This window comes from Lepisma saccharinum, chromosome 10, assembly GCF_977018435.1.
Source record: "Lepisma saccharinum chromosome 10, izLepSacc3.1, whole genome shotgun sequence".
Lineage (NCBI taxonomy): Eukaryota > Metazoa > Arthropoda > Insecta > Zygentoma > Lepismatidae > Lepisma > Lepisma saccharinum.
This window is the reverse complement of record NC_139238.1, coordinates 70,335,532-70,348,021: the sequence shown is the minus strand read 5'-3', so window position 1 is coordinate 70,348,021 and position 12,490 is coordinate 70,335,532. Positions and strand designations below refer to the sequence as shown.

The 12,490-nt window shown below is 38.6% G+C and overlaps 1 protein-coding gene across 1 annotated transcript in view; it reads right to left on the bottom strand.

The window, feature by feature from the left end:
• The window catches only part of LOC145994373 (MFS-type transporter SLC18B1-like), a 129,018-nt gene that overhangs the window by 84,866 nt on the left and 31,662 nt on the right, over window positions 1-12,490 (bottom strand). The window contains exons 3-5 of the mRNA XM_083130486.1: window positions 11,725-11,798; window positions 3,900-4,047; window positions 1,920-1,988 (exon numbers count right to left, since the gene is read on the bottom strand). Coding sequence (XP_082986612.1) covers window positions 1,920-1,988; window positions 3,900-4,047; window positions 11,725-11,798 — 291 coding nt within the window. The remainder of the gene's footprint in view (window positions 1-1,919; window positions 1,989-3,899; window positions 4,048-11,724; window positions 11,799-12,490) is intronic.

Below are 12,490 nucleotides of genomic sequence, written 5' to 3'. Positions count from 1 at the left end.
TTATTTGCACGTGAATATTAAAGATTGATTGATTGATTGATTTGTGTTTTAAGTAACTTTATGCACAGTAAGGCTAATCAGGACTGGACCTGAAGTTTAAATTGGGATCCGAACCACTATGTGCCTCCACCGGGTATCGAACCCGGGACTCCTTGATTACAAGGCGCCATCGTGGAGACTATGAATATTGAAGAGAAACGCAAGTTTAGGGAATAATATTTTGTTCAAAGCAGGGAAGAGGTGCTCCCAATTCTTTGATTTGGGTGTCAAAATATATATTCTCTCCCCGTACCCAGAAATCTCTATACTCTATACCGGGAATCTGCGGAGCAAGTACCCGCATGGCAGTAGAGAAGGGGAGAAAGCGAGTGAGTGGAGCGAAGGAGTAAACGCTGCTGCAAAGTCTGGTAACTGCAGTCGGTTTTACCCATCCACGCAGTCCCGTTCCCTCGCACTTGGTAGAGCCCTCTCTAGTTGCGCAGAGACTTGCATTCGTTCGTTTGCTCCAGAGATTCCCGGAAGTGGGACAGAGAATACATAGATATGGCTCTGTATTGCAAATAAACCATTCTACCATGCCTAGAACAAAAACACATAATCGGATATCTAAATTTCCATCTTTGTCATAAAAACTGAAACTTTACAGAGGTATTGAGAAGACAGAAGAACAAAACCAGAATAACGCACAGTACTACTATAGACGCCAGAGCCTCCTTACCCTGCACTTTATGTGGTTTATTGTATCACTGTTTACGAGAATTGAAGCATACACAAAGAACTCGACAAGCTGTAATTTTAATTTATTTGAAATGATCGTGACTGATCTTCTGAACTGATGCATTTTTTGGATTATCACACAGCAGCTGGTACTCATGCAGCACACACATTTTCAAAAGACATCCATTGGTCCAGAAACCTTTTTTTCCGGATCAATTTAAATACTGTAGCATTTTTTCCGCACCAATTTAAATACTGTCCAGGAACCTTTTTTCAGGATCAATTTAAATGCGATCCAGGAACCCTTTTTCAATGAAACAATACGCAACTTGGACCGAATTTAAATTGTGCGAGGAAAAAGGTTCCGGTCCTGCTGCGGAGTGCGGAACCCAATAGAACCCATAAGAATTTATAGGTTTCTGGAGCTTTAACAACCCCGGGTCAAATAGAGGCCCTCAAACTGATTTCAGATTTCTATCATGCTTAACCTTTACTCGGCCGATGGGTCACTGGTGACGCATCGTGATGATTAGAAAATTAATGTGCTTTTAGCACCTTCGTACTTGAATGTGAGGTTGTAAACGCTGACAGATGTTCAGCAAAAAAACTTTGAACTGTAATATGGAAGAAAACCCACCCACCCAGGACCCCCCCTCCCCCCGACTCCAAAATTACGTATGGAAGCTGGCGCGAATTTTAAATTTGTACACATATTTGACAAAAAATGTTATAACTCGTAGACTATTTGACCAATCTACTTCCAAAAATAGCGGTGGAAGAGTGGACAAACTCCCCATTTTTATGATTTTTATCATTGAAATTTGGGGGCCGCGGCCCACTTAACCCCTCTTATTGGATTTGGGGTTTTCATTCCTGCACGGTTGCATGCCCTGATGTTCTAGCAGAAAAACAAAAGTTACCCGAAGTAGATTGCTCAAATAGTCTCGGAGATATAACGTTTTTTCTGAAATAAGTAGAAGTCGTGCGCAAAGGCGGCGGCCAGAGAGCGGTTACTTTCGAAAACCCGCTCGGCGGTCTAAAGGTTAAATTCTTAACTAACTATTATTATGGATCCAAGACACGACATGCATAAAACATAAAACCCACTTTCCAGTCCCCTAAGTTTAATTCCAGCAAGTGTATAGGATAAACTACAATATTTCACCAATCATTGCTTACGTCTCTACTCGACCGGCACTTACCTGGTATAAGAGACCTCCTATTGTAGGCCCTGCAATGAGGCCTAGTCCGAAAAATGTTTCCAAGGAAGCCTGCAAGGGAAATGATAAGAATGATTATTATAATGTTTAATTTGTTAGCACATATATAATTTAAAATTTCCAATGTTATAAATATACAGTGATCTCTCGGTTTTGCGTGTGGTAAGCGAGCAGCAGTGAAGAAAAATTCATGTAAATACTGCTAATGCTCATGTTCCATATGAAGTAAATATCGTTCACTTCATAATCGATTCTATTATTTAACAGTTGATGATATTTCGATTATTCAAACGATTCGATCAAGTCCATCTATGTCATTGAATGTATCATGAATGTCATCTAATCAAAATTCTTATTCATTGACGAAATTAGACAAAAGTGACTAAAAGCGATGTAAAAATAGGTAAACTGTAAATGCAAATTGTATTCTTACGCTGCCATACTCTCAACGTCTCTCTTATGCTTTAAAAGCAGATTATTTCCGGAGCATTAAATCCCAACACGGCTCATACCTGGCTCTCTCAATGCATATACGTGGTTGGAAATTTAATAGTGGCAACACTGCTGTACATACGCCATGTAACGGAACCTGTCCTTCTAACTTATTAAACCACATGTTAGTTTGATTCCTAAGCTACCTCCCAGTAAATGGACTCTTCCTTCCAACACTAGGCGCATGCGCAGTGACGAGAGGAATAGAGTATCGTTCGAGTTGGCGGTCTAAAGTTGTGTAGTCAGAACCCAACTAATGTGAAAGTTCTGGTGATTTTCGCCGTGCCTCCAGGACAGACCGTCAATGCGCAGTATTACTGTTCTTTTTTGGAACATAACCTGCGACCTGCGTTGCGAAAGAAGAGGCGACACTATCTGCTGAAGCCTCCCGCCATTTCGCAGAACAATGCTCGGGCGCATGTAGCGCACGCAACCTGTGGCTGATTTGTTAGCTCGATGGGGCTGGCAGATGCTCTTCCATCACCTGTGACTTTGATTTGATCCTCAGGATGAAGCTTCCGAACTCTTCCAGAGATCTTCAAGCAATAGCCCGCTCCATTCAAACCATCAACAGAACAGGCATTGCTATAGACTTCCACATGGTTGACATCGGTTGTACACAATGCTGGTGACTACATCGAAGGGCTGTAAACGTCTCGCAGAGATATCTCTTTTGTATCATTTGATTGATTTAATTATTGAGTTGGTGTTTTAAGTCTACTTTATGCACAGTAAGGCTAATTCGAATTGGACCTACAGTTTAAAGTGGGGATCCGAACCACTATGTGCCTCCATCGGGGAGGCCCTTGTATCATTTGAGAATAAATAGTTGTCACTGTTTAATTTCCTACCCACGTATATACGATTAAGTAGGGGGCAAATTAACTTAGATGTACTTTACTAATAGGACCCAGGTTCAGTAACCCCCTATACCAACAGTGGGGCATGATCCTAAGTCTCTAAAATGTTTAGAAACATTAGGCCGATACCACTTTGAACCGATACCGATACCCGATGCCGATACCCACCGATATTGATACTGATGCTTGAAAACTGTAATGATTAAGTTGTTTAAAATATATTTTAATGTTAGTGTGTAAGTATTTCACACTAATTATAATTACATGCATGAATTTGACAAAATTTTTCCTTCAATATATATGATAAATCAGATTATTAAATTAGATGTTAACAAAAAATAAGTTTTCTTATACAAAAATGGTGCGAAATTAAAAGAAAATAGTATTTTGCATAATTTACAGGATAAATAAACCGTGAAAGACCAAAATTCCGGGAAATTATTGGCAAGTATCGGCAAATAAATTCCTGGTATCGTTATCTACTCAGTCCTAGAAAACACCCCTAATATGTAAACTTTACGAAAAATGGAAATTTGTATTAGGTGATTGCCCCTCTGGCTCCTCAAGGTTACGCCTATTCCGTATACTGTCTAAGAGTAATTATACTTACGAAAGTCGTAGCGACGGACTCCGGAAACTCAGCTGCTATGATTGCGAATGAAGCTGTGAGCGCTGCTGATGTTCCCAGGGACTCTACAATCCTCACCGAAAACGACAGACCGATAAAGTCATCGTGGGTTTGTATTCTGTCCAACATTCTGGAAATAAAGAAAATACAACATCGATGCTTTAAAAGAAATGGAAATCACCATGATACACAATGAACACAAGATTGTGTATTCGTGTATACAAGACACCCCCTCCTCACACCGTCTGGAGCATTATATCCAGATATTATTAGAATGATTAAATCAAGAAGACTTAGGTGGGCAGGCAATGTGGCTGGAATGGGAGAGGAAGGAGGAGTTTACAGGATTCTTGTTGGGAAACCTGATGGTAAGAGACCAGTAGGAAAGCCAAGACGTGATGGAGACATAACGTTGAGATGGACCTAAAGGAAATCGGTAAGGATGGAAAAGAGGGGATTGATTTAACTCAGGGTAGGGACAGTTGCTGCAGCCATAGACCTTCGGGTTTAGGAAGGCTAGAGAGTTAGTTAATTATATCTAGCCCGCACTGTGGCCATTCGGTCTAAGGCGTAAGGCTTTGGACTCCGGCTGCCGAACGCACGCAGGTTCTAGTCTCCTGAGGGAAGCATAACAACTTTTCTCCTGAGATTTTGGGCTGTGTGTGAGACCGGTGGCTAGCCACCATCGTGAGGAAATTGGGAAGCTACGAGTGAGTAGCGTAACCCGATCATGGAAACCTACAACAACGACCACACGTCACCTCGGAACTGGTTGGAGGATACATACAGTTAATTTTCAAAATTTAAAAGAATCTGCAGAAATGCATTTTTTTTGTCAACACCTAGTTTCTAACTGAGGTCTTGCAATGCCGCAAACGTGAAGTATGTAATCACAAACGTCAAGTAATTTCTTTCAATATATTACAATAATAATTATACTAATAATCATGGAAATTAACTTGAAAAAGTGTAGAGTTTCAAAATGTACTAACAAAGTTCATTATATAGTCTCCAACTATTATATTTATCAAAATAAAATCCAAGTGTGCGACAGTCATAAAGACTTAGGAATATTAACAGACTCCTCTCTCATATTTGATGAGCACATTTCAGAAATTGCAAAAGAGCAAAGAAGATACTTGGTTATATATTTTACTTCATGGAAAGTTTTTGAAATACCTTAATATTCCTGTATAAAACGATAGTTCGTCCTTTTCTTGAATACGCTAATGAATTATGGTTTCTGACAGCCACCAGTCACCTTCAAAAAGTTGAATATGTTCAAAATCTTTTTATCAGGTTATTATGCGCAAAGTTTAAAAATAATTACTATGACCAACATTACTCTGAATGGTTAACACAGTTGAATATGTTTACCTTAGATGAAAGAAGAGAAATGAAAAGGATACATTTTGTAGAGATCATCTTAACTTTCCAAGTTGACAGTGAATATTTTTTGAATAATATAGCTTACTAAATTCACAGATATTCCCAGAGGTATATCTCAATTCTTACATGCTTAAATAAGGCCAAAGCTTTAGTAGCTGATCTTGTTGAAACCTACAATTTGAATGTATGATGATGTATAAGATTGTAGCATCCACTGTATTATTTTATAATTATGTATTCAATTCTGTAATTTTGTATAATCAATTTTGAAATAGTGATGTACCTGGTTGTTTAATCGTGCTTATCACTTAAATATTATTATTATTATTATCACTGTAGTAATAATAATTAGTTACTATTATTTCTGTTATTCCAATTTTATCGGTGGCCTGACCCCCACACAAATATATCTAGTTAAGCCCACGTTTGGAACGAATGGAAACAATGAAAATAAAATATTGTTCTATCAGTGGTTCTATTAAGAAAGCAAAATTGTAGTCTTGTGGGCTCTCGTCTCTAATTTGTTGATAAGATGAAGTGTATAAAATATATTATTTCGTAATTTAAAGTAAGTCATTGTGCAGTTTTAATTATGTTAATGTTTTGTTACAGTTAGTATTAGTAGATTTCCTTGAAACTGATTAGCATGTATTAACAGTAATGAAAATGCAACTGGAGAGACATCTAATGGTTAAAATAACAAGGAAAATTTTAGAAAAGAATATCACAAACATTCGTACAGGTTCAAACATAGGGTTATAGTACTTTACTATTTTAAATGTATTAAACAAGTAAATTATTACTACCATTTCCATATTTAAGAGGCGGAGCTAGCGGACTGAACACTTACTCATATTAATTCGTACTTTACCACTGTTATCATTTTTTTTTACTTTAAAAAAATCCAAAATTACTACTGTCTTTATAATTTGAAATTTAGAATTCTGTGGACTGCATACATGTCCGAAAGAAGGCGATAAAATGTTCAGGAATTTCGTGAAACACGAGTTAACATCAAAATGTAATTTTTCAAAATTGACAAACTTTTCACGGTTCTGTCATTCCTTTTTATTATTGTTTTAAAATGCAGCTTCATTGGTACTCATATAACCTCCTGGGGCCCCGTCCTTTCGAACAAAGTTCACGGAAGTGCAGCTGAGAAGTTCTTCTAGTTACCCCAAAATAAAATTATAAATACATAGCTGGCTTGAAATTCTTAAATATCTCTCCAATTCACCAAGTATATTTTCAAAGTTTGTTTTTGTTTTTAAGGTTCGCCATCTTGAAACGCTTCAACATATTTGGTTCACTCGATATAGCAACTGCAAAAACTTTCAGACACAACGCTTTGATTTTCTGACGTCATCATAGTCACAAAATTGTTTTATTTTCCATACTTTGTCTCCTTCCGAGGTACTTCTAAACCACGCAATATATAATTTCAAAGGATTTATTAATTTAACTATTTAATTAGTTAATTTGAATAATTAATAATAAAAATTACAAAATAATTTGTTAACAAGAAATCAAACCTTGACATAATTCGTAAAATTTTTGTCTGCAATAAACAGTTTAGTGAGTACACAGAAGTTACAGAGAAAAATGACTTCAAGGAATTACGTATCTGTTTATTTAAGGAAATCCAGGTTTACCCAACTGAGCAACATGTGGTAACTTATCAACTCGTGTTGGTCAACACGAAGCTATAATCAGATTATGTCACAGAAAAACAGGATTGCTCTGGGTACAAAAGCAACAGATAGCAGCTCCTTTGCAAATAAGACAATATTTGCTTTGATAACACTGTCCTGATTACCGGTCATTTCCAGGGGTGATTTTATTTTCGTCTCTAGCCACAGAATAGAAACTGGACAAGAGTCACATGTCTTGAAGTAACACAAAGTTACGTCTGCCCTCTGTGAACAAAATAGGTCATGTGTTCATATTTCTATCCTGTGTATTAGTAAAAACGTTTTCGTCGGTATTGTAACTCTTCATTGTTTGTTTGTTGGTCTAAACGTATTAAAAACTTAACATATAATGTGAGGTCTTCACAGACACAAGTGAAATTTCATTGGTCGGCCGTTTTGTTACAAGGTACCACAGCGCCACCCCTTTTGATATATCCTGTGCTAGTTGCTTCAAGCTGCTATGCTAAGTGGGATTGAGAGCACAAGTAAATTTCGTGCATTGAGCGCAATCTATATAGATGTCATTGAAACGATCGTGGATCGGGCGCAGATTTTCTGGATGACGATTAAACGTTAGTGGATCGAACACACGCCATCTGGATGACATTGAAACGATCGCCGATCGAACACACGCCATCTGGATGACATTTAAACGATCGTCGATCGAACACACTCCATACGGATGACATTGAAACGATCGCCGCTCGAACACACGCCATCTGGATGACATTGAAATGATCGCGGATCAAACACACGTCATTTGGATGACATTGAAACGATCGCGGATCGAACACAAGCCATCTGGATGACATTGAAACGATCGCCAATCGAACACACGCCATATGAATGACATTGAAACGATCGTGGATCGAGCGCACACCTTCTGGATGACGATTAAACGTTAGTGGATCGAGCATACATCATCTAGATGATATGATCGCGGATAGAACACACGCCATCTGGATGGAATTGAAACGATCGCGGATCGAACATACCTGGATGACATTGACACGATCGCGGATCGAACACACTCCATACGGATGACATTGAAACGATCGTGGATGGAGCGCACTTTGTCCGGATGACAATTAATCGTTAGTGAATCGAGCGCACACGAGTTGAATGGCATTTAAACAGTCATTGATTGAGAGCAAACGGATCCTTCTTTTATACTTTTTCCTAGGCTTGGGAAGAGACAGCGTGCAGTACTATACACAGTGATGTTTTAAAAGCCATTTACTCTCTTATTTTCAGCAGAAACTTTCCATATTAATGTATTTTCAATTGGGGACATTATCTAACTCCATCATGGGATAGATATCTGAGGCAGCGAAACATGGCTTCAGTGTTAGTGCATTTTTCAAAGATGACTTACATGCGTTTACCGATTTCGATGCCCGGTGGAGGCACTATGCACAATGATTCCGAACCCACTATAAACTGTAGGTCCAGTCCCGATTGCCTTATCTGAACACAAAGCGGACTTAAAGAAACTGCGCTTGCCGCCTCTCTTTTTCCTGGCATGGATTCTTCCTCCTTCTGCTGCAACTTATTGCTCCACTCATTACTGATTGATTTTTTTGGTCTACGCGACTTTGCTTTTATGCCACATTTAGTTAATCCCGAAGATGAAGACGGGTGACGATACAGTGACATTGATGAAGGGGCACTCACAAAGAACACACATACCCAGGCGGGATTCGAACCCAGAGTCCCTGGCGTCGTGACGCGCTGTGCTAACCACCCCGGGACAAAGGTTAGCAGTTCCACACTTCATTTATCTGGTGTTTGAATTGAGACGTTCCATAAATTGTGTTAGAACGTCATTCTTCAATATATTCAGCACAATGTACAGGGTGGCTCAATAAGTCACTTAACACCCTCGGTACAAGGCCACTGCAGCGCGCAACATGGAAATGGTGATGACCAATCTTTATCAGGCCAAGGGGGAACCACATTGACGCCACCCACACGGTCGGCGGCCATCTTGATGTCCGCCATCTTGAATTCAACTTCAGAATTTTAAATGGGAAGGGGGTCGTGCGACATATCAAAATGGGCTAGAATTTCACGAGAAATGCAATGGTGAAGGTTTTATCGACGTATCTTTAACCAGTAAAAGGTTATGACTGAATTCTTGTACCAATTTGCTCCTTTTCGAGGTGTTAGAAAAATGCCTTAAAATTTGTTTAGCGCATCGGTAATGCATCGAGATCAAAGTGACGTCTAGGGAGAGACGTTCGCATGCCATTGCACATTATTTTAATCGGATACATCCATGAAGAGCTGCTCATTATGAATGGTTGTCGCGAACAATTACCAGTGTGACGCTTCCATTGAATTAAAAGTCCTTCACAGTGACAAGGCTAATGTTTATGTTAATAAGGAAGTTCATAAACAGAATATTCGATGCTTTTTATCTGATAACCCATTTTTGACAGATCAAAGCTGAATGGTTAGTGTTGGTAAGTTAATGGTGTGACGTGCTGTGTGGAACACGATTGGTTAGTCAATTTTCCATCAACGGAACCTTAAATGCTTAGGGCTACTTGGATTTGTTAAATAAACAGGTTTTATCATCCTTGCTTATGGAAGAAGGTACTTTTTACAGAGTTTTTTTTCAATAGGGAGGAACACCAGAACGCTATGGGAACGTCGTGAAGCAGTTTCTGTCCAAAGTTAGTTATCAGATGACAAGGGTCACATATTCTGTTTATGAACTTCCTTCTGAGCATAAACATTAGCCTTGTCACTGTGAAGGACTTTTAATTCAATGGAAGCGTCACACTGTAAATTGTTCGCGACAACCATTCATAATGAGCAGCTCTTCATGGATGTATCCGATTAAAATAATGTGCAATGGCATGCGAACGTCTCTCCCTAGACGTCACTTTGATCTCGATGCATTACCGATGCGCTAAACAAATTTTAAGGCATTTTTCTAACATCTCGAAAAGGAGCAAATTGGTACAAGAATTTAGTCATAACTTTTTACTGGTTAAAGATACGTCGATAAAACCTTCACCATTGCATTTCTCGTGAAATTCTAGCCCATTATTATATTTCGCACGACCCCCTTCCCATTTAAAATTCTGAAGTTGAATTTAAGATGGCGGACATCAAGATGGCCGCCGACCGTGTGGGTGGCGTCAATGTGGTTCCCCCTTGGCCTGATAAAGATTGGTCATCGCCAATTTCAAATTCCATGCCGCAGTGGCCTTGTACTGAGGGTGTTAAGTGACTTATTGAGCCACCCTGTAGATTGTCTCTGGATTGTAACAAGTACCAAGTAGTTGCCGCAAAGCTTAGTGGTCAACGCTATCGCCTCTGGTGCATCAGATCTCGGAATAGAGCCCCGGTGGAAAGGGAAAATATGACGTTGATACAGCATCCTGCATAAAAAAGTACAGGATAAAATAAATAATGTATTTTCGAAAATATGTCTTACTCTTGAAGAATCAATAAATTAGAAATACGCGGCTCCAGGTGGAGACATAGGCGTGCGCACGGGGGTGCCAGGGTTGCCCGGGCACCCCCTAATTTGTCCTTAAAAATAATAAAAATATAAACATTACCATTAAAATAGTAAAAATAATATCCGTGTTTTAAAGAGTAAAGAAATTTAGTTTCAGTTGAGATGACCCCCTCTCTCTAAAGTGCTAACGAATACTCAAATACTATAATGTTAAATTTCATCTTCATGTACCTAATAATTTTGTGAAAAAGGAACATGGAATTACGACAATTAGGCTAACATTATCCACATACACAATTGAAACCAGGATTGTTATAGGTCCAGGAATCCATAAATTCTAATGGGTTATATTGGGTTCCGCTGCAGGACCGGAACCTTTTTTCTCTCGCACAATTTAAATTCGGTCCAATTTGCGTATTGTTTTATTTAAAAAAAAGGTTCCTGGACCGAATTTAAATTGAGCCGGAAAGAAAGGTTCATGGATAGAATTTAAATTCAGTCTGAAAAAAGGTTCCCGGATAGAATTTAAATTCAGCCGGAAAAAGGTTCCTGGACCGTATTGAAATTGATATGATAAAAAGGTTCCTGGACCGAATTAAAATACTTTACAGATAAAAAGGTTCTTTACGGTCCAGAACCCATTTACGCTTGCCGATTTTCTCTCCTGGACCGGAATCTAATTTATTTAAAATTCCTGGACCTTTAACAACCCTGATTGAAACTCTTCAAAAATAAATTAATCTGTGCAGGCCCCGAGTCCAAATGGAGTTTATCAGATGAGTTTATTTAAAGAAAACTGAAAACAACAATTTTGGAGTGAGTTCCCCTGGTTCTCAAACGACGAATTGGAAAATCTCTTGAATCAGGTGAAGTGTTGAGGTTAGGTCTCTTAAGCACGACAGAGGTGATGGAACTCGATGAGCGGACCAGCGTTACCCAATGAAAACTCACTTGATGTACAGTCACCAATAAAAAAAATGGGACACCTGAATCCTGATATACTCCCTCACCTGCATTGTGTTATGTGTGTTGCATAACTCTACGGCGATGGTAGAAGTTGCCAATGAACATTTGCTATTAAAATCCACTCCTCGCCTTATAGTTAGGCAAAACGTCTTGTAGGGAAGCGAGAATTTCAGGACCTAGGCGCCCCATTTTTTATTGCCGGTGAGTGTACCTTAGCCTTCAACGGCCCGTCAAGAATTTTAGTTTAGAATTTAAAAAATACTCAAACAAGGACTATTTTACTTACCCGAACAATATAGAACACACAGCAGCCACAAAAATTCCGGTAGTGTACAGAAATTTTGGACCAATGACGTTCAGCTGAAAGAAAAGAATAAACTTAAGAAAAAGTAACAGTATGCCACACGTTATAGACAAACAAAAGTAGTGCTAATTAGTTGTTTCAAAGTAGTACTTGGTACGAGCTCTTTTTTAGCCTCTTTTTTATCAATTGAAAATCAGTTTTTGACATATTTTGACAATTTTTTGTCGATGTTTTAGCGTTTAGCGATGTTTTAGTAAAATTTCCCTTTTTTCCCACTCGTACTTGGTACGAATGCCACGATCTTACGTGATATAACTTAACCTATCTTTTTTTTTTTACGATTTTTTTTTTCAGTGATATAACTTAACCTATCATTTTTTTTTTATTTACGCACCGAACTAACTTACATTGGATTCCGCGTTTGTTTTAATATTTCAGTTGAGAACATGAAGACGATACCTGTGGAAATATTTCTAGTGTTTGCTACTATATGCCACCACCGGCGACTTGGACGGAGTGTTGCCACACTATGAGAGAACAATTTCCCTTCCCAAGGGGCAAAATTTCCCTTTTTGGACCATTTTTTCCCTTCACCTAAGCAAATGACATAATAGAATAATAATTAGTTGTGGTAGTAAACTTAGTAGATTTTTTTTTTTTAGTATGTGGCAAATTTTTTTCACTAATATTTTAAAACTGCTCTGTGACCCTCTCGTTCTTCACGTCGTACGCGAAGGACTTCTCTGCA